This window comes from Natrix helvetica (genome assembly GCF_964273705.1).
Source record: "Natrix helvetica genome assembly, chromosome: 2".
NCBI classification, from domain to species: Eukaryota; Metazoa; Chordata; class Lepidosauria; order Squamata; family Natricidae; genus Natrix; species Natrix helvetica.
Window position 1 is genome coordinate 61,004,062 of NC_138552.1, and position 22,509 is coordinate 61,026,570.

Consider the following 22,509-nt stretch of genomic DNA (forward strand, 5'->3'; position numbering starts at 1 on the left):
TCACCAGCACATGAGTGACCGTGCGTAGGGCATCCCGGTCCAGTAGTGGGCGCAATTGGCGCACCAGGCGAACCTTTTTCTTTGTTTTGTATTTTATCTTTATTGATAAAAGAATAATTATAAATGTAAAAAAGAACTAGCAGCTGCAATTCCACATTTTTGTGTATCTAATGTCATTAATAATAAGATTGTATCATAGTTATAGACTATTCATGGTCTTTTGCAGTCACCCTCCAGTGAAAATTCTGTGTGATTTGTTGAAATTTGTAATCTGTAAATTCAGCTATCCTCTTATTTTCAAGACTATTCGTTCCAGTTCCAGTCTCTGCTGGAACTGCAAGGAAATTCCATTAGAAAACCACAAAAATTAATCTTATTCTGCCCTCCTGTGGTCAATCCTGATATCACGATGCCTCAGACATGCCGATAAATTCTGCCACTACAAGGAGGAAATTAAACGTTGTCATTTTATAAACATTTAATATATAAAATTGGATAAATATAAAAAGCTATTCTAGTGATTTAGCACAACTCCTGTATAAGAACAACAAGCAAATAAAAATCTTAATTTTAAAAAGCGGTTTTAATGTGGATCAAAAATAGGGTTCCCTCACATGATTAACATTTAAATGTCATTTTAATACATTTTTTCTTTATATTATGTCTTCCAAAACATATTATTCATTTTCTTGACCCCTAACTAATCTGTTTTGGAAAGAATGCACTGATTTTATCCAGTCGTTGTCATTTATTAATATAGATTTTTTAAAAATAAACATTTTCTTTTCCCCTTGAATAATGATGCCATTATAAAAATTATAACATTTATTTATGTTGAGAATTACAGGTAACCTGTTTACATGATTTTCTCTGGAGTTTTCATTTTCACATGAAACTTTCACATGAAAACTGAAGTCACACTATAATTTTTTATGATTTTTTTTTTCAAAATTAAGACTTAAAACTATTTTCTAGGTTTGTAAGCTATCAACTAGCCAAAAAGGGTAGATTTGCACAACTCCAAAAATAGTTAACCACATTTAGCATCTGCTAGATCTTAAGATGGCTGGGTTAAGCATGTGGTAATGGATAAAACTAGTGAATGTGGGAACTTGATATGCATTTTCCACATACTGGCCTAATATCTTATTACACTATTAACAAAATTTCCTTCCTCTTCCAAATAAACAGACACAACTGATCTTTTCCTGGCCAACTTTTTTTTTCTACCTTCAAGGCAACTGTGTGGAGAAGTCACTTCAATTTTCTTGGCAACATTTTTGGAAATAGTTTGTGATTGCCTTCATTTTAGGACTGAGAGAGAGCCATTGACCCAGTCATCAGCTGGCTTCATGGCTAGGCTAGGCTAGGATAAGAGTTAATATTCTTAGTTTCTAGACAATGCTTTTAACCATCAAACTACTTCTCTTAACTAAATAAGCCAAAATATCTAAGAACAGAATTTTCCTTATCTTCTAACAAACATCTCATAGCATAGGAATTTGTGGGAACAGGCAAAGGATGAAATAAGTGCTGTGCTCCTTTTGCATGTGAGTGGTGCCATTGTACTTATCTGTATCAGGGGAGAAATCTGCAACGTGACATTGTGATCCTTGTTTCATCATTTTAATGCAACCACCAGATTCTGTGGAAACCTCTGCTCCATTGTCTCATTTGCCAACCTGTGGTGCTTTGCACACACAGAAAGGCAGCTTTCTAAGGCTTCCTTTTTGGTGACTTTCAGATATTTGCATTTCTATGAACTATTTGCCATGACTTCGATAATTTATGATAAAGCAAGCAATGTATACCGTGCATCTCATTCGTTGGTATCCTTAATTAAATTAGACACATTTTGACAGATTTAATCAGTGTCCAAGCCAGGACATGTCTGATACCTAATGAAGCTTGTTTAGAAGAAAACACCTGCAAAAAATTGTACACAAAAGTGCTTTTTCAAGAGGCAACAGGACTTTTTCTTTGAAGATGTTTTGCTTCTCATCCAAGAAGCTTCTTCAGCTCTGACTCCGATTCTGAATCTGAAAATTGTACACATATCTTCCTGAGCTCTCTAGATAAGGAAAAGTCCTGGGTGAGCAGAGATAAGGAGTGGAATATTTTGAATACCATCTCAGGCTTCTAATTAATTAGTGGGTTTAAGGAATTTCTTTATTTACTCTCAATCTCCATGACTAACCTGAAGTCCATTATTTTCTGTGTTTGCCATCTGCAATTCCTCAGCATTTTCAATCCATTTCTTTCTCCTCGCTGTGAAAAAATAATCCTGTTCTACTTTTCTATGTACTAAGACTTTGCAATTGAATTAATGACCATGCACACCAGTATACTATCACAGAAAAGTGTAGAGTTACAAAATAGGTTATTCAGTAACAATGCACACACTTTTCAGGCGTTTTTTAACTGCTGCACAAGCAGAAATTTGGTCAATTTCTGTATTTCCATCATTAAACAGAAGCAGACACACCCTTTCCATAGTGTAGAGTTAAAAGCATACTATATCGGCTTCCAGTTCCGGTTCCGGTTCGCGACGGGCAAGTTTTTGCTCGCCCCGCGCACTCCTGGTGGGCTCCCCCTTGACCCGGGGGGCACAGGACGCCCTGGAGGGACTCCTGCCGAGGGGGCGGTGTAGCGGGGGACCCCCTGTGTCGGTGGCAGCCGGGGGGCTCCCCGCATCGCCCTAGGCATCGGGAGGCAAGAGGGGAGGCGCCGCGGCGTCTTCGCGATGAGGCAGCTGGACGAGAATCAAGATTTGAAGGACGCAGTTGCTGTGCGGTGAGGTGGAAATTCCCTCCCATTCCCTTTCTTGACTGAAGGGGAAAAAAAGATTGTCAGCCTTTTGGAACAAACTTTCAACTTGTTTTTGGGAAGTGTGATTGGAGGGAGGGGGATTTCCCCCCCCCTTGGACAAGCGGCTTTAAACTGTTTTGCTCTCTGCCCCCAGAGGAGGGGGGGAGCCCTACAACGAAATCACGGTCATAGCAAAGGCAGTTTTTTTTTCTGCAATTGTGAAAATGAGGTGATGATCTGTTTCTTTATGAAAATTTTGAAAACTTTTGGCTTGTTGCCTTCTGATCCCGGAGCTGGCAGGGCAAGATGGCACACTTCCGTCGTCTTCACAGACATTGAAATTTGACTCCACCCACAGAAACTGCTGGCATCTTGTCTTTGTCTCCGTAACACTCAGATAAATCTCTTGCTACATTTTACCCTGGGCTTGGAACAAAGGACTTTATTGCTATATCGCCAGGAGCTGAATTGAGAAAAGGTCCTTATCTGCTTGGACTCCCTGCCTCGTAACCTCTCTTGGCAGTCTACCTCCCTAATTATTCCTTCTCTGTACTGACATTGTTCTCTCTTTGCTTACTACAATGCCACCTAAAAGACCACCACTGGGGAAACCAGGCTTTGCTGTCTCCGCCCCAACATCTTCAACGTCCAGCCCCAGTGGACAACAGACTTTAACTTCTTTGTTCCAGCCTAAGCCTCCTGAGGTGGGCTTTCAACAGATGTTTCAACAACTCTTAAAGGGGCAAGAGGACTTAAAAAACCAACTGAAAGAAATGAACCAGCAGCTTAGAGAGAACCAAGACCGGGCGATCCAAAACTCACAGAGATTGGAACTTTTGGAGGAGGGGACGGCTGAGATGAGGGGGGAGGTGAAAGGGGTGCAGAAAGGGAACCAAGAACTTGAGAACCACAAGATAAAAATGGAATTTGAAAGGATGTCCTTTTTTCTTAGATTTCAAAATGTAATTGAGGCTGATGATGAAGACCTAAGGGATATCATGACAAATTTATTGGCTGAATATATTAAAAAAGACAAACAACAGATGGGGTGGGACATGGACCTGGTTTATAGAGTAAATTCAGCTTATGCCAGAACACACAACGTTCCAAGGGAGGTACACATTAAATTCCTTAGAAAGACCACAAGAGATGAGATTCTGAGTGCACAAAGGGGGCAAGCACTAAAACACAAGGATAGAGAAATAGCCATTCTGAAACAGATCCCAAAGAAAGTGAGAGATAAAAGAAAAAACTATTCGCTGTTAGCGAAGAAATTATACCAGAAAGGGGTGTGGTTTAGATGGCTGATGCCAGAAGGTATGCTAATATTCTGGGAGGACACGAGAGTTGGAATTAACACAACCATAGAGGCTCAGGCCTTCATGGAAAAAAATAAAGTCCTCCTAGATAAACCTGATGACATTGCACAGACATACAGGACACAGGAGGTGCTGGAGCTCTGCTGGAGGGGGGGGAGAAGGGGCAACATCGAGAAAACTCAGATCACAAAAATGAATTAGAAAATCTGTTTGATATAAAATGATTGAAATTATTTGAAGATAAAGTTTATATGCTGACAAAATATTATTAAGTAGTAATAATCTAATGTATTAATAAATGAAAGTGATGAGAATGGGGGGGGGGCATTTCCTGCATAATGTAACTGCCAAAATTTGTAACCTATTCCACTACCCCTTTCCTTGATTATTTTTTTAAAAACCAATAAAATTTTGTTTAAAAAAAAAAAGCATACTATATCAGCAAATTTGAATGTATATTTATAGTGAACACTGGATGACTTTGGGTGAATGAATCTTTTTCAGCCCGAACTAAACTAGCTGTTTTGAGAGAGAAAAACTGAAGGGAATGCTCCTGAAGGAAAAGTGGAACATCAATCTAATAAACCATTCATAATAAACTGCTAAAGCTAACTCTTTATTTATGGAACATTTATGTGATTTTCATCCCAATGTAATAAAAAAATTAAGCAGCTGTGTTTTAAAGTTCCATAATATACTCTATGACTGAATCTTGTATGAGTGAAATCTTGAATTGTTTCAAATCTAGCATAACCTTCTTTGGGCCACCTCCATATTGGATTTTTTCAACCCAAAACACGGAGCCCAGAGTGTTCTGGAACTCAACCATTTCAGATCAGGGCAGGAATAAAATGATTGTTTCATTTTAAATAAAGGAAAAGTGACGGAGTAATTTAATGGAGAAAGGCCCTTCCAACTTTGCCACTGCTGTTTTCCCTGTCACTGTCGATGAACTAGCTGATCTGTTTTTTCCTTGTTACAAGGGTCTCCCTCTAACCCTTTTCCTACCAGCCGTCACCTCCCCCTATTCTCAGCACTTCTGCCTCCCTATTTTAATTTATTGTTCAATTTCTATGGCTACCTATCTTGGTCTATGCCTATACTCAGCTGCCATCAACATTTTGGCTTTTTTTCTTACATCCCTTCTATCCCTAACAACAGTTTTGATACATGCACAGAACAAGACAGCCCCCAAATTATTCTAGATGCAGATCAAAGCATCCAATTTCAATTCAGGCCTGACACACCCAGTATAAAGTCTTTGGCACATGAGTACATCTTTCTTTTAATCTGAAATCTGAATGGTATTTTGATTTACCTGCACATCTATAATAGCTAAATCCTACTGAGTAGGTAGATGTTTTGAGGTCTGAGGATGTTGGGGCATTCAAAATCTGAGAGAAAGTTTGTCTAATTACAAAATGGTCACCATTAGAAGTTTGGCAAGCCTCTAAATGCCCATTAACAGAGGATGAATGAAAGAGGCTGCTCCCTTCCCTCCTAGTAAAACCCTTTTGTACTGATGTTGTCAACATGTAAAGATTCTTTGGTTCAGTTATGTTTTTTAGAATATATTCTGTTTTTTCCCCACAGATCGTGTTTGTGGGTATTGCATCAGTCTCAGCAAAGAAAACAGCATTTTGAGAAGCAAAAGGAAAATATCCAGACATATAAAATGCTATTTTCAAAGCAACTTCTGTTCATTGCTGCTTTAACAATCAGCATGAAAAAAAGATTAAAATTGAAAAACATTTGATTACTTCCAGCACACCTCACGCTTTCTTTTCTAATATAGTAACATTACAACTTAGAAACAGCTTTTGGAAAGTTTCCGGTGGCCGCATCCATCGCTTTTAGCAGCCGAATATAGTCCTGAGTCTCAGACTGTACTAATTTATGTTACATAATAGAAAAATGAGAAAAAAGAATAATTAAGCTTAAACTTTATTGATTTATGGGCAAAATGTATAATTGTCTTCCACACGAAATATTAATTAATTGGTAGTATAGACAGAACAAGTGTGGACTCTATTCAACAGACTAAGGACAACATTTTTCTTCTCATTCGGAGTCTTAGCCTGGAGGCCAGCCCATCTGACGTCCTCCAAGTACATGGAGATGCACATGATACACTGACTGAGCCCCATCCGGACCTTCATTCACAACCATTCGGTATCCTCTAGTCAGGCCTAATTGAGCTGCACATTTCTTGCCCACAATGATTAAATGGCCAAGAAGCTGAAAAAGAAAAGAAAAGCACATCACTTTAAGACAAAAAAAAAAAAGGGGGGGGTGTGTGTGGAAACAAAGTCCATAGAATTGCCAAACCAAAACCAAATTCAGTATCAAAAGTATATGTCTACAGTACAGTTTTGGCATCAGTCACTGTTTACCTCACCAAAAGTGGGGAACGTACAATATAAAAGGTCGAAAGCAGATTGCATATTCAGCCATTTCTCAAATGTTCCTTTCAGCAGATTTGCTTATTGTTACACTGAAGATTAGCTCAGAAAAATGACAGCAAAAAAAGGAGGGGGGGAGGGGTGAAACCCAGTTCTTCCTTCTTTTAACCTGGCATAAAAATGTTTAGGGAAGATGCAACCTATGCTCTCAGGGGAGCGTTCCCTCATACTTTATTGGAGGTTTTATAACTAACTTTTTAAAAACCACTCAAGGAGAAACTTGAGGAAAGTAACCATTAACCATTGCTGCTACTGTATAGGAAGTGCTTATCCTAAGAATACATTGAAAATGTAACAATACATAACTGTGATTGCACTGTAACTATTTTTTACATAGATTCTAAATATTTATAACTAAATATAACATGCAATGCAAATTAACCTTGTTTAGAATATAGTACCCAATCCAAATAAATCTTGTGTAGAAACTTAATAGTGATGGCACTGGTTTTCAGATAGTTACTATACAAGGCAATGAAAGATGTCCAGCTACAATTTCTACAACTATAAGAACTGTCCAGATATTACTGTATTCCAGTAGTTTGAACACTATGGTGAAATTGATTAATCTTCTTGTAGCAAGAATTGCTATTCAAGTTTTGGGTTCTCATGACAATTTAAATGTTATCTCAGAAACTGAGAGATTTAAAAATGAAAAAAAAAAGGCTGATTTATTGGGGAAAATCATCTAGCCTTGAAAATGTACTTCCCCTTATGCTAACTAACAATCTGAATTGGTCTCTCCACATGTCATCCTCTGTGAAGTGTACAAACTAGCGTATGCATTTCCTATGTGGGATAAGGAGAGCACAACTTTCTCCTTCTGTCCTGGCCACTCTTTAGAGGCACAATTGGGAGCATTTTAACAAACTGCATCACTGTTTCGTTTAGTGGTAGCAGTGCCTCAGATAAAAAGTCCTTACAGAGATTGGTAAGGACATCTGAGATTATAGAAAGTCCGCTTTTGGTTATTCGGGACATTACTTATAAGCGCTATGTGTTTAGAGCTCAAAGCATTGTTAGAGACTCCGCACACCCACTTCACGGTCTGTTTCGGTTGCTCCCCTCTGGGAGGAGGTTTCAAAATATTTCTAGCAGGACTACTAGATTCTGTAACAGCTTTGTTCCCTATGCCATCCATCCAATAAAACTCACAAGATTCGTTTTTCTTGCTCTGTGTGTGTGTGTGTGTGTGTGTGTGTGTGTGTGTGTGCCCATACACACACATATCCGAACTAGACTGTGTTGTTTCTCTGGGTCGTTTGTATAATACATAATTTTTGTCATGTTTATGTAGTGTATATTGGAGGCAATTTTTGAGAGCTATATGCAACGAAATCTCATTTTTACCTATGCTGATTACTGTACATTTAAAGTAACAATGAAGTTATTATTCTAAAAAAAAAACAATCTAATCATTGAACTAAAACTCTGAGCTTTTGCTGGTTTAGCAAACCTACCAAAACTTTACTCATCCTTCTTCAGATCTCTCAAATTTAGATCCAAGTTAACCTCTTATTATTGAAAAGCTGGCCGCTATTTAATAGAAAGTCTTTTTGCAATACTTACACCTGCATCGGTATCTTCTGCTTGAGATATCTGAGCAATATGCTTCTTGGGGATCACTAGGAAATGAGTTGGGGCTTGTGGAGAAATATCATGAAACGCAAGGCACTGAATAGAAAAAGGCACCATTTTAGTAATAGCTTTTATAAAATGAATCAGTAAGCATGTGAACCAAAAACAAGTTTTTAACTGGAACCCTTTGTATAAAATATTACCCTATGCTGTCCTGCTCTCTTCATAACACAATAATATTTTAAAATATAATTAACAATTTAAGCAAAACTTGATTAGGAGTTATGGACATGAAGACTATGAGAAATGGACTGTGAGATGCATTTGTTCAATTATAATCACATCTTTTTAAAAAAATATAGCTCTATTGGGATCCTTAAAAATATTCATTCATACTTTTCTTTTGTAGTTAGGGTTAGGAACTGCAAATCAGGTTTTATTTTATTTAATCCCTGGATTCAGAGGGACGTATGAAAAAACTGGATTTGATTCTAATAGTTCCTCATTTGCATCTAACCCTGGCAAGAATATGCTCTGGCATATCTTTTTTTTAGTATGTCCCCATGGTGTCTCTTTCATGTTTTTCCTCAGCACAGCAGTGAAACAACTTTGCATAGTTTTTAAATATACAAGACATGTTTTCTCCCTTGGTCAGAGCCAGTCCAAGAGTACCCTAAAGGTGCACAAAATCTATACCAGCCATTACTTTGAAGAGCAGCCAAATTATCTGTTTATTTATAATGCACCTTTCCTCCTGAACTGCAAAGTAGTACATAGTTCCCAGTTCTAGTTATGCATTTGGGATGAAACGAAAATACCATGAGCTCATAGGAGAAAAAAAATATTCCTGCAATCGATAGTTGTATGTGAATTTATACAAATACCATGCAGGGACAAGGGCCCAATGATTGAAATGTACTCTAGATAATTGAGAACACAGTGCAATGGTTAGGATTATGCTAAAAGAATTTTAATCTTAAAGATAGAAAACGTTAAGATTCAGGGGTGGTCATTAGTTGCAGGTAACATATCCTCCTTGCTCGTTCTTTTGGGGGCGGGGTGGAACCGGGGGGGGTGGGGAAGAGGCACGAAAAATAGAGCCTCCAGGTGCAAAGACAGTCTACCTCGCTTTGCTTGGCACTCCACCCACAGGCCACGAGATAGCAATCCCGAGGCAATGCGGCCACTAAGTCATGCGAATGCCGGTCCAGCGTGGCATTGCAGCCGAAAAAGGCAAATGGACCTGGCTAAATAAGACTTATGGCCCCAGCCATGCAAGTGCGGACTCGCCCCTTGAGCGGAGGAGAAGGCTCCGAAGTCGCCCCCGTTTCCCCACCTTCTCATCCTCGAAGATGATCTTGGCGGGGATCTCTTTACGGATGATTTTTCCGAATATGGTGTCCCCGCCCGGCTGAGCCGCCTGAGCCCTGCAAACCTCATCGGCCATCTCTCTCTGCACGAGAAGCGCCCGCCTCCATCTCCGTCAGGCCTTCTATAGCGCGGCCACACACCCTCGAATTGACCAATAGCGAGCGTAGGATGGCAAACAAGCGGCAAGACTGACCTATTAAAGCACTATGCGGGTAGAACTACCCATCTTACCGGTCGATTCCTCTGCCCGTCATTTTTATTCCGCCTTCTCGTCTTTTCCCGAGGAACGGCAAAGTGCAGAGGCGCAATCGCATGATGCGGCAATAATGCACCTCATGAGTTCAGCGTTTCTCATAAATTATTAACAGGCTTTATAAATGTGGTCTTTTCCTTTCAGGCATTTGTTCACCCTCTGTAGTAATCCATTTTATTATTTTAATATTTCTCTAAGTAGCATCGCCTCAGACAATGCTACTATTTCCGTGACATGTGAATTTGAATAAAAGGAAAATATTAACAATTTTCTCCGTTAACACAATTTTTGTGCCGGGTAGAGTGTTTCTGAATCTTCCAGCAATTTAAAAATATGTGGACTTCAACTCCCAAAACTCCCCAGCATTCTGCGTCCAACTGCCGGTTTGGCTAGAGAATTCTGGGATTTGAAGTCACTACATCTTAAAAGTGGCTGAAGTGGAGCAACTTTAGCTTAGCCAGAACGCCGATGCTTCTTATTCCGTTTCCTTTCCTGCAAATTTATCCCCGTTTTACTTTTCTTGTAGTGCTGCTCTATAGGTATAGCTCTCGAGTCATCTTTTATCTCCTCCTCCCATTTTGGACGCAGGACACCCGCTGATTGGTCGCTGTCGTGGAGGCAATGTTCTCATAGAACCAATAACGTGCACGGATTGGCGTGGCTTCGTTTGTGCCGAAAACCTCTATAATAGGGGGTCCTCCAAGAGCAGCGGTCCCAGCGATGCGAAGGGCAGAGGTTAGTTGACGCCTCGCTGTATCTTCGCAGGCAAGATACTGCTTTGGGGCTACAGAAGGTGATGTTTGTGTAAGGTTTTGTTGTTGGGCTGAGAACATTATTTGAGCCATATAAAAATGTGTTGGAAGAAATGTCCATCTGGGATCAGTTCCAAGTGGGGGAAAGAGACACTGGAAACATGGAGGCTGCTTGGAAAGATGGGTTTAATGGTGGACAGGACCACATGGCTTGAGGTCCTAGGCAAAAAGGGGATCACATGCTTTGAAGATGTTGATGAAGAAAAAAGAAGGGGGGGAAGGGGGCTTGCTGGGAGTTCCTAAGTTTTTATACTCTCTGTTTGGCCCCACCTCTCTCTTTCCTGTTCCTGTGTAAGAAATGTTTTCTGATTGGTTGTCAGACTCTGCGGGAGAGGGGAGGGGAGGGGAGGAGATGTCTTAGCTAACTTTGTAGGTTGTGTGTCTTTTTTAAGTCCCAAGCTTTGTGGTGAGTTTCTGTTGCAGATGGGTCTGCCTGAAGGAGATATATCTTTGTTATGTAGAATAGACTGGCTAAGGCCTTTTAATGGCCCATTGACAAAGGTGGGATGAGCTATTAAGAGTGAGTCTGTTTCCTGCCTAAAAGCATATTTCTCTGGCTCCTCATTGACAAAGGTGGGGGGAATGAGTTTCTGTCTCCCTTTTAGGGGGAAATATTCTGCCATTTTAATATTTCCTAAAATATTTCATTTTCTAGGAGACGGGTGGGTGCTAATTTCCTACATATGTATTATTTAGTTGGAGAAAAATATGGTACAGATGAATGTGTAAGAGATGTATTCCCCCTTTTTCTTGATTTTCTTACTTCACTGCCTGATCACATTATTACTACGGGTATGTTTGCTTATCCTTGTCAGAAGCATCAAAATTAAAATAAGGCACACGATAAGTCCTAAAATTTAAAATATAAAATACAAGATTAAAATATGTACAAGTTAAACAGATCTTGCCCAGAAGCTAATTGTGTTATGACCTATTGAGTTTCAAAATATGTGTACAATATATGAATCCTTGAAAACTCCCTTGAATTTTTTTACCTGCCGGATAATCTGGTCTTAAAAGTTAGGTTGTGATAAGGCCAGTGATTATACCATGATGTTCAAATGATAGTAAGTTGTTTTATTTCTTTAGAATTACTTTTTGCTTTCTTATGATTTACTTGGGATATACTGAATTAGACTACAATTTCCTATCATCTAAAATGCTGTAGGACCCTATTGTATACCACTCTACATCTCGGTTCACACAACACACTAACCCAGAATCTAATACAGTATGTTACAGTTCAGTATAATGTATTAGCCCTACATTTCTCACAATCTTTGATAAGGCACCTACTTTGTTTTTTCCCTCTTTAAATGGCATGTGTGTCTTCAGGTCAAGGTTGATTCCTGGCAACTGCCTGGCATCCCTGTAGTTTTCTTGGCAAGATTTACACCAATTATTTGTCACTGTCTATCTTAAGCTGACAGAGAGCGACTGGCCCAAGTTCACCAACTGGTTTCATGCCTGAGTTGAACTAGAATTCAGTTTCCTGGTTTCTAGCCTAATGGCTAAACCACTGTGCCGGACTGGTTCTCATTTAAAAGGGTACATAGCTTATACATTCAATGAGATGAAATGTCTATTGCTTCACTACCATAAAAGCTGCTATCACCACTTTCGTTTCATCTCCAAAACTCATGTATTCTGAATAGTTATGGGACAAGCAGAAATACAGTAGGCGATACCTGTTTTAAATTGGAAAGATACATCTATAGAATTCCTGTTAATGGTGCATGTTTTAAAAATGTTACGTTTTGTAAAATAAGGTGTAAATATATATTTTTTACTCTGGGGTTTACTTAGTTTTCTTTGATATCTCAGTTCATAAGGATATTTTTATTTCTTCCTATAAAACAGTATTCATTCCAATTAAGTATTTTGAGTGGCATGAGTGTATTTTGGTCTTTCTGCCAACCACTTAGTATTTTTATGGGAATTTTTTCCCATTCACTCATCAAATTAAAGAGGTTGCAAATGTTTATATATTTCTTTCCTGTCTGTCAAAATTAGGAAACAGTAACTTTTCTAAAAATTCCTCTTCCACCTATTTCCTCTATAAACTAAAAACTGGGGTTTGCAAAAATAAGTGTTATAAGAATTCTTACCGCTAATAATGTGATTTCTGTATATTAAAAACAATACCATTACTGATATCTCTATTTTAATTAAGCCAGTAGTGTAACTGGCTTATTTAAGCAGTTACCTTGGCTTAATTTAAGCAGTAAATTTCAGCATTTTTGAAGTACTGTGTCAAATTTCCCTTAGTTTGATTTGTTCATGTATTAATTGCTCAGTGCTTTCCTCCAAATAATAACTTTCACAGTTCTATCATCAAAAGATTAGATAACATCACCTTCTCTTTCAAAGTTTATTTCTATGTTACCCAACTCAAATATGTGGCAACTCTTAAAGTTAAAGCAGAAAGACATTACAAAAATTAACCAAAACCATAACAAAAACACTTTAAAAACATTAAAAGACTAAAAACTATGAAAAACCATAAAAAGACGTAGCAGTAATCTGCAAGCATGTAGTTCAATGTGCTAACAATGTAACCATCTACCAGGCTCCACAATGCCACTACCAGATCCCAAGTTCAAATGGCAAAGCCAAATCTTCAGACCATTCCAGAAGACCAATAAGGTCAAGGCTAATCTGGCCTTGTAAAACTAAAAACTAGCATTCTTAAATTTTAAAGTATTATTGTGTCAGACATATAGCTGGAATATCTGTGAAATGTCTTCTTTAACAACTTTTCTGTCACTTTCTAGAGGCTTGCCTATCTACCTATCATACATCTTTTATGCTGAGTTTCACATACCATTATCTATGTTAAGAGGCCGGAATGTGGGTTGCTTGTTACATCAGCATTTGCAGTAGCTGCTATTTCTAGGAATCATTTTCATTTCATTCTCCTATGACCAAATGCTTTTTCTTGGAGAATTTCTATATTTTGTTTTCCCGATATATCTACTTCAAATTTAACTGAGCAAATGGTGCTTTCTTCATAATATAATAATCTAAAACTTTTAACATTCTATTGTATTTACAGGTCTTGAAAGTTTTCAAGGTTTTACATAGGACAAGGCAAAATGTGTTCAAAGGTGACACCAGAAGCTTAGATGGTAAGAATGGTTTTTTTTTTTTGGTAAAACAAGTTTTACTAAAGGAACAAATGCTTAATCCTTTCCCCAGTAGAAGGCTACTTAAAAACATAGTGTTTAAAAACATAGTTTTAAGGTATGATTATTACTTCTAGCACATAGTTGTATTTGAGCCTCCATGCTGCTTTTTTAAGGTATACATTCTGTATATGCACATTATTGGAAAAGGGGTTGAACACTAGACCTTTTTAAACCTTAAAAGAAAGTTGCAGCAGGGCTGATGGAGCAAGAATTTAATCTTTTTCTTCCCTGCAACCTCAGAGGGACTGGAAAAAAATCAGACTTCTGCAGGTAGATTCCATATTAAGAAGTGAGAAAAGCAAAGTTGCTCACTTTTTTCATCCATATGTATCGGGTGAAATTCAACCACTTCGACCTGGCTCGGGAGAGGTGGTAGGGACAATTTTAATTGGTTTGCAGAGCCGATACAAATCGCCCCTGGTTGGCCCCACCCATGCCCTCTACCATGCTGGCTGGGGAATTCTGGGAGTTGAAGTTCAGAAGTCTTAAGTTGCCAGTTTTGGAGCCCCCTGACTTAAAGGAAAGACCCAAAATATTGGTGACAATTTTGAGCCGACTCAGCTATAGTCTACCTTTGGAGACACAATTCCCTAATTTCCCTATGTATATAATGTGTATGTGTATATACATATACATATTAATCACAGATAAGAGCCTTATCAAACAGAAAAACAAACTCCATCCAGCTATCAGCTTTTGTCTACTTTATTAGGCACACAGAAACTCCCATTAACCCTGAGATTACAAGGATGTTGGGACATGTAGTTTAATAACAAATGGGAAAACACCAGGTTGGGGAAAGCAAGTAGATAGATCAGGGGTGAAATTCAAAAAGAAGATATACCAATTTTTATACACAAAACAATAAGAGATACACAAATACTTTCATAAGAGCAATAAGAGTCTTATTGCTTTTATGTAAATATTTGTGTACCTCTTATTGTTTTGTGTATAATAATTTGTATATCTTTTTGTGGGTCATTAGGGCAAAGAAGTGACGTCGATTTGGCCACACCCGCCCACCCAGTCACATGACCACTAAGCCATGCCCACCAAGCCACACCCAAAGAGCCGGCAGGGAAAATTTTTGAATTTCATCCATGATATGTATACCTCTAGATGAAAACATGTTTCATCACTCAGCGTATTTATATGCTCCAATCCTTGATTTCTCATTCTTGCTATGGATACATTAAAAAATTTCCTGAAATTTTAAAATAATATAAAGCTTTCTGAACCTTTCATCAAGGTTTTATGCTTCATGAGTTCAATATTTTATTTTGCTCCCAATTTGAGATACAATATTAAGTTATTCTGCTTTCTAAATAAAGGAGGGCACACACTCGTGCATTGAGATAAATTAGTTGAATGCAAATAAGAAAAGAAAGATGAACACAAATGAAAATTTATTACAGTCAAAAGACCCAAGAACAAGCTTAATAAAAAAGAAAACAACATATGGGGAACATATTCATAAAACAGTTTTTTAATGCACCTAATCCTGGCAGATGAAAATTTGGCTACATTAGGCTTAAATTTATTTAAGAGAAAATTACATGGTTTGAAAAGCCTAGTTGAAAAAAACAAAGGTGAAATAAAGGTTTGCCTCAGATCATACAGTATACAATTCTACTTTCGACTTACTACAAAGATAAAATCTTGGTACAAGAAGTATTCTCTGGAATCTGCCTATACGAAAATTGATTAAAAACTTTCTTGTATGTGGGTTAAATATGAGATCATACAATAACCGGGTGAACTCTTTTACTTACTTTAGTTTTACTACTCAAGTCCTATGAGCTTATAACCTAGAGCCCTTGTCTAACAAACACAAAGCTGAAATATGCCCCATTAAAAATAGGCAATCTGGAGAGAGGCCAATTTGGCTAATTTTATGGCTTATAATTTTAAACTTGGAACTAAATAGATCAGGGGTGGCGAACAAGTTCGACAGAGCCAAAATTTTAAACTGTGAGAGTCAGAGAGCCACACCACGCAGTGACCTGCCAAAACAGACCCGGAAGCAATGTTCCCTCTAATTTTTTTTCGATGTGAGCAGAAAAGTATAGTGTTTGAGCGGCACATTTTCATGCCTGAGCACCCGAATTTTTTTCACAGATGTCACCTAAGACAACAACGAAATCTGTATTATTTGAAACTCAAAGTTATGTTTCTTCAAGGTACCCGCTTAATTCAAAGTGTTATATAATATCAGTATCACTTAACAACGCTCCTGCTTAGCAACCAAAATGTTGGCTCAGAAACTCTGGCATTTGAAGCACGCAACTCTTAAAGCTGTCAAGTTACAAGACCCTTGCACCCCTAACCCTTTAGGGAAAAAAACCCCCAGGGGTCTTCAAACCTGACAGCTTTAACACTTGTGGACTTCAACTCCCAGAATTCCTCCTCCAGTCATGTTGCAGCGACGTCATCTGCGTGGATCTGCTCCATCTTTGCTTTCTTCATTGTGGGCAGGGCTTCTGCTGAAGATGCCGACGAGTACGAGTTGCCACCAGAATAACTGCTGCTATTACCTCCTCCTCCTCCTCCAACAGAATCACCAGATTTGTTCCTGAGCTCAGCGCTGGGTTACCTCTGCCCCCTCCCCCTCCTCCGTGCTTTTGAGGAGCCATGAGGCTTTTTTTCCCCTGCTGCCCCCCCCCCCCCCGCCTTCCTACTTGCTCCTGCAGCCTCATGGCTCCTCAAAAGCACGGCGGAGGAGGAGGAGGGGGCAGGGGTAACCCAGCGCTGACTGAGCTCAGCTGCTCCGAGCGGAGGGGAGGCGCCGCTGCCACGCGCGGAGATGCCGGCTGGAGCTTTGGCAGCTTCATCTCAGCCACAGCGCCGGGCGGCAAATCCGGCAGTGCTGCCTGTTAGAGGAGGATGAGGAGGAGGTGGCAGCAGTTCTTCCGGTGGCGGTGGGGGCTTTGGGGCTTCACAACTAGCCTCAGTCGCCCCGTGCTCCTCAAAGCAAGTCTGGGGAAGTCCTTTGCAGGCGGCCCGTTCTAGCTGCCTGCAAAGGACCTCCCCAGCTTCCGAAAGGGAGCGCGCGATCCGAGCCACAGTATACTAAATAATGATAAGAGGCAAAGAGCCTCATTTATTTTGGCCGGGAGCCGCATGCGGCTCGCGAGCCGCGTGTTCGCCACCCCTGAAATAGATCATTAAGCTAAGAAAGTAATCCTGAAATGGAATAGAACACAGATGGTATAGCTGCAGCACAGGATGTCCTCGCTTCCAATAGGTTTTATCCTGTCTCAAAAAGGACTATGGCATTTTGTATAGCTGGGTAATATTAAAACAGATCTATCTCAACAAGTGGACTGTTTAGAATAGCACAAATACACAGCAACAAAGAACCACCAAGACCACTCCCATCAACACTGACAGGGCAAGCCACTAGAATATAAAACGAGAGCAAACTTCACTCCCTGTAGCATGATCATGTTCTCTAGTTGAGGCAATGAAACATCTTCAGGAAAACAACCAAGCTTAGAGGGCACCAGAAACCTTCTTATTCTATTCGTGTTATGCCACATTTGAAGAATAGGAGCTTATGTACATTTAAATATCTCCGTGCTGGAATCTTATTTTATCCAAGATAATTATGCTGCTTTTTGATATATCAAGTAAGCTTTCTTTAAATACTGTTAAATGTTTTATGTTCAACTTACTCAAAAGTGTTGCAAAGGAATAGTTGGTTTTGTAAATATAACATGCACTTGGAACTTCAGTGACAGTTTGTAATATCGTATCTTGCAACTTAACTGTTGTGGAAACAGACTAGATCTTTTTTAAATATCTTCAGATTAGCACGTAAGATTGTGGTAACATACCGTGGAAATAATTTTTATATAAGTATCTATTTTATATGTAACAAAACTGAATAAATACATTTTTTAAATGCCTGTTCTCTCTTTTTATCTAGCTGCAAGACTTAAGATAAATGAAGAATTCAAAAGTAATAAAAATGAGACTTCTCCTGAAAAAATAGCTGAGGTATTTGCATAGAAATTGGTTTCTGTTATTGAATACAATCCTGCGTTGCAGCTTAAGTTAGTTTAACTATTACAAAATATACTAATTCTAACTATGTATTAACTGTATGGAGCAGATTAGGACAGAACAAGGATAGCGATTACAAGCAAACAATTGTGCATGTCTCTGTACAATTTATTTTGTTTATTTGTTTGTTTGTCAAACATGTACAAGGTAACAAGCATAGGTATGAACATAAACATGAACAAAGGAAGTAAATACAGATAAATGGAGAGAGTAGGACAGGGGCATTAGGCATGCTAGTGTACTTATGCATGCCGCCTTTATGGACCGCTTAAGAATGGGGTGAGGTCCACGGTAGACAGTTTGAGATTGAAGCTGAGAGGGTTTGAGGCTGTAACAACGGAGTCGGGTAGAGCATTGCAGGCATTGACCACTCTGTTGCTGAAGTCATATGCTGAAGAAGTCATATGCTGAAGAAGTCGTTGACAGGCAAGACGTTATAGCAGACAATTTTGTGTACTATGCTTAGATCAAACCGCAGGCGGCACAGTTCCAGATTGTCCAAGCCCAAAATTTCAACCCTGGTGTCATAGGGAATTATATTGTGAGTAGAGGAGTGGAGTACTCTTCTTGTAAAATATCTCTGAACCCACTCAATCGTGTTAATGTCCGATATACAGTGTGGGTTCCAGACGGACAAGCTGTATTCAAGAATTGGTCTTGCAAATATTTTATATGCCCTAGTTAGCAATACAGTGTTACTGGAGAAAAAGCTTCACAAAATTAGGTTAACAACTCTTAATGCCTTTTTGGCAATGCTGTTATAGTGAGCTCTGGGGCTTAGATCGTTTGAGATGACTCATAGGTACTCCTAGGTCCTTGACAGAGTGAGGATCATCTATGATATCATTTATGCCCAATTACCATTCTGCCCAGAACTGTGTTGGCTTTTTTGGCAGCTGCTGCACACTGCTGGCTCATATTTAAATGGTTGTCCACTAGGACTCCAAGATCCCTCTCACAGTTACTACTATTGAGCAAGGTACCACCTATACTGTACCTGTGCATTTCGTTTTTGTTGCCTTAATGTAGAACCTTACTCTTTTCACCATTGAATTTCATTTTATTAGATAGTGCCCAATGTTCAAGTTTGTCAAGATCCTTCTGTATCTTAAGCCTGTCGTCTGGAGTGTTGGCTATTCCTGCCAGCTTGGTGTCATCTGCAAATTTGATGAGTTCCCCATTTATTCCCTCATCCAAATCATTGATGAAGATGTTGAAGAGTACTGGGCCTAAAACAGAGCCTTGGGGTACTCCATTGCATACTTCATGGATTATTATTTTTTCAATCAGTAACTCAGATATTTTTACAAGCTGATTCATGCAGATAATTATTTAGATTTGGAGAAATAGACTGTCAAATTATTCATGAACCTGATGAAATGATAAAATTATACTGATCTGAAACCAAAATAAACTGTAATTACTATATGTGTATCAAGTGGTATATTTCTGCTTTATGTTCTAATAAAGTGTGAAACCTTTTTAGTGCTATCCAGTTGATAGATCTCTGACTACTTTGAAGTCGGGTGATAGCATTGTAAGGATTTCTAGTAGTAGGTGCAATATAAACAAATGAAATTTTCAAACATGAAAATTTAATATTAATATTGGAAGAATAAAAATGTTTCAAAGAGGAAAAAATATTAAACAAACTAATAGTTTCAGGCATTCTTTAGTTATTTATAAAGAAAATATATTGAAAAGTTCACTTTTGCTCTGTTTTGCAAGGAAATGCATGGTTTTTATGATTAAATCTTCATCCCATGAATATGCCTTGCTAGTTCTGGGGGGAAAATCCATATTCTATTAAATCATTTGTAATATAAATATAGTAATGTCAGTATCAAAGATAAGTGTCCTTTGAAACTCAGTTATGAAACGTACAATGAACTTGTAACATTTCATGGATGATTGGAAAGCAAAATATATTGGTGAATAATTATTAATTCTGTTTCCCAACTCCATCCAGCTTATAAAATTAGCTTCAGATGTGGAAGTTATACTTAAAACATGTGTCCTACAAGGTGTTTATGTGGATGCCAACAAAATAAGTAAGTCAACTTTTATTAATCTGTTTAATAGTGAGTACAAGATACACGAAACTAAAACTTGGCACAGTGTATTTTATTTATTAGCTATAAATATAGGATGGGTGGATGGATGCATGGATGGATGATGGGGTACATGTGATAATTATACAATATCAGAATATAATTAGATTTAATTAATATATTAATTAAATAGAAATTCTATAGATTTCTATATATTCTGTTTACGGCGGTTTGATTTTAGTTTCAAGTAGTTCTTTAATGAATAGTGGAATATTGACGAAATATCAGTAAGTTATGAAAGCCTTATAGTTAACTATCAAATTATCTGTTTGCCTAATTCCAACTGAATCTGTTTTTAATAGAAACTTTCTATTTTGAATAATTAAATATATTAACAAATGTTAATGTTTCCATTAATATATATTTGTAATATTGTATCTAAGAGTTGATTAGATAATGCATACCTGAAAAGCTCCCATCCAATAAAATGCATATGTTTTCTCTATTTTTCTATCCTGTTGAATGTGGGAACTGCAACTTAAAATATAAAATGTTATGATTAATTCAAACGGGTTAAACCACTTTTAATCCCAAATATGTATGGATTCAGTTTGCATCAAAACCTTAACTAGAATTCCACATATGAAGGTACCATAATTTTCTGTTAGCATTTTTATCCCTTTCCTAATGACCAGTAGCATGGAAATTTGCCTTTTTGAAAGCTGCTATGCATTGCCTGAACATCTTTTTATATATCCACTTCATTATTGACACCAAGGGCAATACGAGTCCTACTTGGAAAGGGAGCGGCTAATAAATCCAAATTATTATTAATTATTATTATTATGTCAACACCTCAGTCATCCCTTAGGCTTCCATGGCTGAGACTGGATGCAAACAGAGATTTCCAGTTTTAATTTGATACCTTAACCACCATGCCACATTTGTTCCATTATACTGAATATTCATTGGGGGGAGGGGGTGTTGACTGAAGAATAATAAATAATTGAGCATTACATTCATCAAATCTTTGTTAGCTACAGTAGTCACAGGGGTTTGTAACTCAGTAATAAAACTTTTCTTTGTGGCAGGAAGTCACAGGTTCAGTCTCTGCACATGTAAGGGGGATAAAGATCCTCTCAAAGCTCAGTTGTTGATTATCACACAACATTATACAATAGTGTAGAAATGGTCTGCCATTTTTTTCTTCTTGGATTGATTTACTAACAATACCAGAGTTGGAAGGGACCTTGGAGGTCTTCTAGTCCAACCCCCTGCCTAGGCAGGAAACCCTATACCGTTTCACTTATTTAACTTATTTAACTTCTTATTTAACTGGAACAATTCCTGCCTCAAACTCAGGAAACCCACCACCAATTGAAATAAATAATACTTGGCTGGGTGAATGAATCTTTTATCTTAGTACAGAGTCTTTTACGATGACCTGACTATGGCAAAAAGGTAAAGAATATTGAATGGTCTTTGCAAAGGCAGAATATTTAAATATACTGTATGTATTTGTAATTAGTTTATAATTTTACAAATCCCCATTTATTGAAAATACTGCTGTTAATTCTACAGTCTCCATTATTATTAGAGTACTAGAAAGGCAGTGTTGCCCTTGTTTAAACAATAGTGTTTAAAATCTAATAATAATGTCTTTTTCTTCCAGAGCTTTTACCAAGAAAGGAGGTGTTTCGAGACAATGCCCCATACTGTGACACACCGAAGCAAAACACATGAATATAATATTTTTTTTGGATTAATTAACAATGTTATTTAATTTCTTTTAAAATAAAATTGCTTTCCTATAATACTGGCGAAATAAAATGTTCAACATGAAAAATGTCAACTATTTGTAGTGAAGCTGCAAATAAAAAAAATTAGGTTTTTTTATGAAAAGCAAAAAAGATTACTTTTGTTATTTCAAGAAATGTATTTAAATTTATTTTCTGGTTTAAAAGAATGCCATCACTTGCATTATCAAATTAGTGTAAGACTTTCATAACTTTTAATCTCTCCAATAGATATGATTCATTCTTCTTATGTACTGCAAGTTTATATTTTTCTATCAATCCCCAAAATATGTAATAATCTATTTTAGAATTAAAAAGAAAATGTTTTCAAATCTAAAGGTTCCAGAAAACAGGGTACAGAGTTTTATACAATTAATGTAAATTATAAACTTTTTTAAATTTAGGGATAGATCAGCCAGGATTGGGTGTTGTTCTCTTCTTCTGCCTGGAGACTGAGCCTGTCATCTTTTTTGGTGACATCCATGTTACTGGTTTCCTCCCAGTTTCGGCTCAGTCTTCGGCAGTCAAGACGTGTTTAATTTTAAAAGGCAAATGGATTCTCAGCACGGATTCCTGGATCTTCATTTTGTGAGGCAGGAAAAAATTCATTTTATATTGCAAGGTGATCAGGTCAGCTAACCGGTTCGCTTGTTAGATGCTTCTCTGGCTATTCCATTGCCAAGGTCCCTGCCATTCCCGTGAAGCAGTGGAGAGGGGCTGAAATTTGAAGCCCGCTCCTTGTTACCGAGCCAAGGCCCCTTGCGTAGCTGCTTTATAGCAGGGGGACTCAGTCACTGTCTGGCTTT

The 22,509-nt window shown here is 38.0% G+C and overlaps 2 protein-coding genes across 3 annotated transcripts; one reads left to right on the forward strand and one right to left on the reverse strand.

Moving 5' to 3' along the window:
- Positions 1-6,053: 6,053 nt before the first annotated feature.
- On the reverse strand, positions 6,054-9,666 carry HINT1 (histidine triad nucleotide binding protein 1). Its single transcript, XM_081944970.1, has 3 exons — positions 9,504-9,666; positions 8,159-8,263; positions 6,054-6,365 (listed from the first exon to the last, which is right to left on the reverse strand). Exons 1-3 carry the CDS (start codon positions 9,612-9,614, stop codon positions 6,201-6,203), a joined length of 381 nt encoding a protein of 126 aa, XP_081801096.1. The 5' UTR covers positions 9,615-9,666; the 3' UTR covers positions 6,054-6,200.
- Positions 9,667-10,310: 644 nt separating this feature from the next.
- On the forward strand, positions 10,311-21,966 carry LYRM7 (LYR motif containing 7). 2 transcript variants are annotated; one of them, XM_081945947.1, is made up of 5 exons: positions 10,311-10,526; positions 13,659-13,731; positions 17,720-17,790; positions 19,826-19,907; positions 21,580-21,951. In XM_081945947.1, the coding sequence occupies exons 1-5, from the start codon at positions 10,512-10,514 to the stop codon at positions 21,648-21,650; spliced, it is 312 nt and encodes a 103-aa protein (XP_081802073.1). In that variant the 5' UTR covers positions 10,311-10,511; the 3' UTR covers positions 21,651-21,951. The 2 variants fall into 2 exon arrangements, with proteins under 2 accessions (XP_081802073.1, XP_081802072.1); XM_081945946.1 differs by lacking the exon at positions 10,311-10,526 and adding an exon at positions 11,004-11,104 and having other exon boundaries at positions 21,580-21,966.
- Positions 21,967-22,509: the final 543 nt, after the last annotated feature.

What these genes read in the sequence shown, in the direction of transcription:
- HINT1 (XM_081944970.1), bottom strand. Translation starts at nt 9,614, where the DNA reads ATGGCCGATGAGGTTTGCAGGGCTCAGGCGGCTCAGCCGGGCGGGGAC. An exon ending in TCATCTTCGAGGATGAGAAG is followed by an intron (nt 8,264 to 9,503) that starts GTGGGGAAACGG and finishes TTTTCTATTCAG; the next exon opens with TGCCTTGCGTTTCATGATAT. An exon ending in CAGAAGATACCGATGCAGGT is followed by an intron (nt 6,366 to 8,158) that starts GTAAGTATTGCA and finishes TTTCTTTTTCAG; the next exon opens with CTTCTTGGCCATTTAATCAT.
- LYRM7 (XM_081945946.1), top strand. Translation starts at nt 11,027, where the DNA reads ATGGGTCTGCCTGAAGGAGATATATCTTTGTTATGTAGAATAGACTGG. An exon ending in TTAATGGCCCATTGACAAAG is followed by an intron (nt 11,105 to 13,658) that starts GTGGGATGAGCT and finishes TTGTATTTACAG; the next exon opens with GTCTTGAAAGTTTTCAAGGT. An exon ending in TGTGGATGCCAACAAAATAA is followed by an intron (nt 19,908 to 21,579) that starts GTAAGTCAACTT and finishes TTTTTCTTCCAG; the next exon opens with AGCTTTTACCAAGAAAGGAG.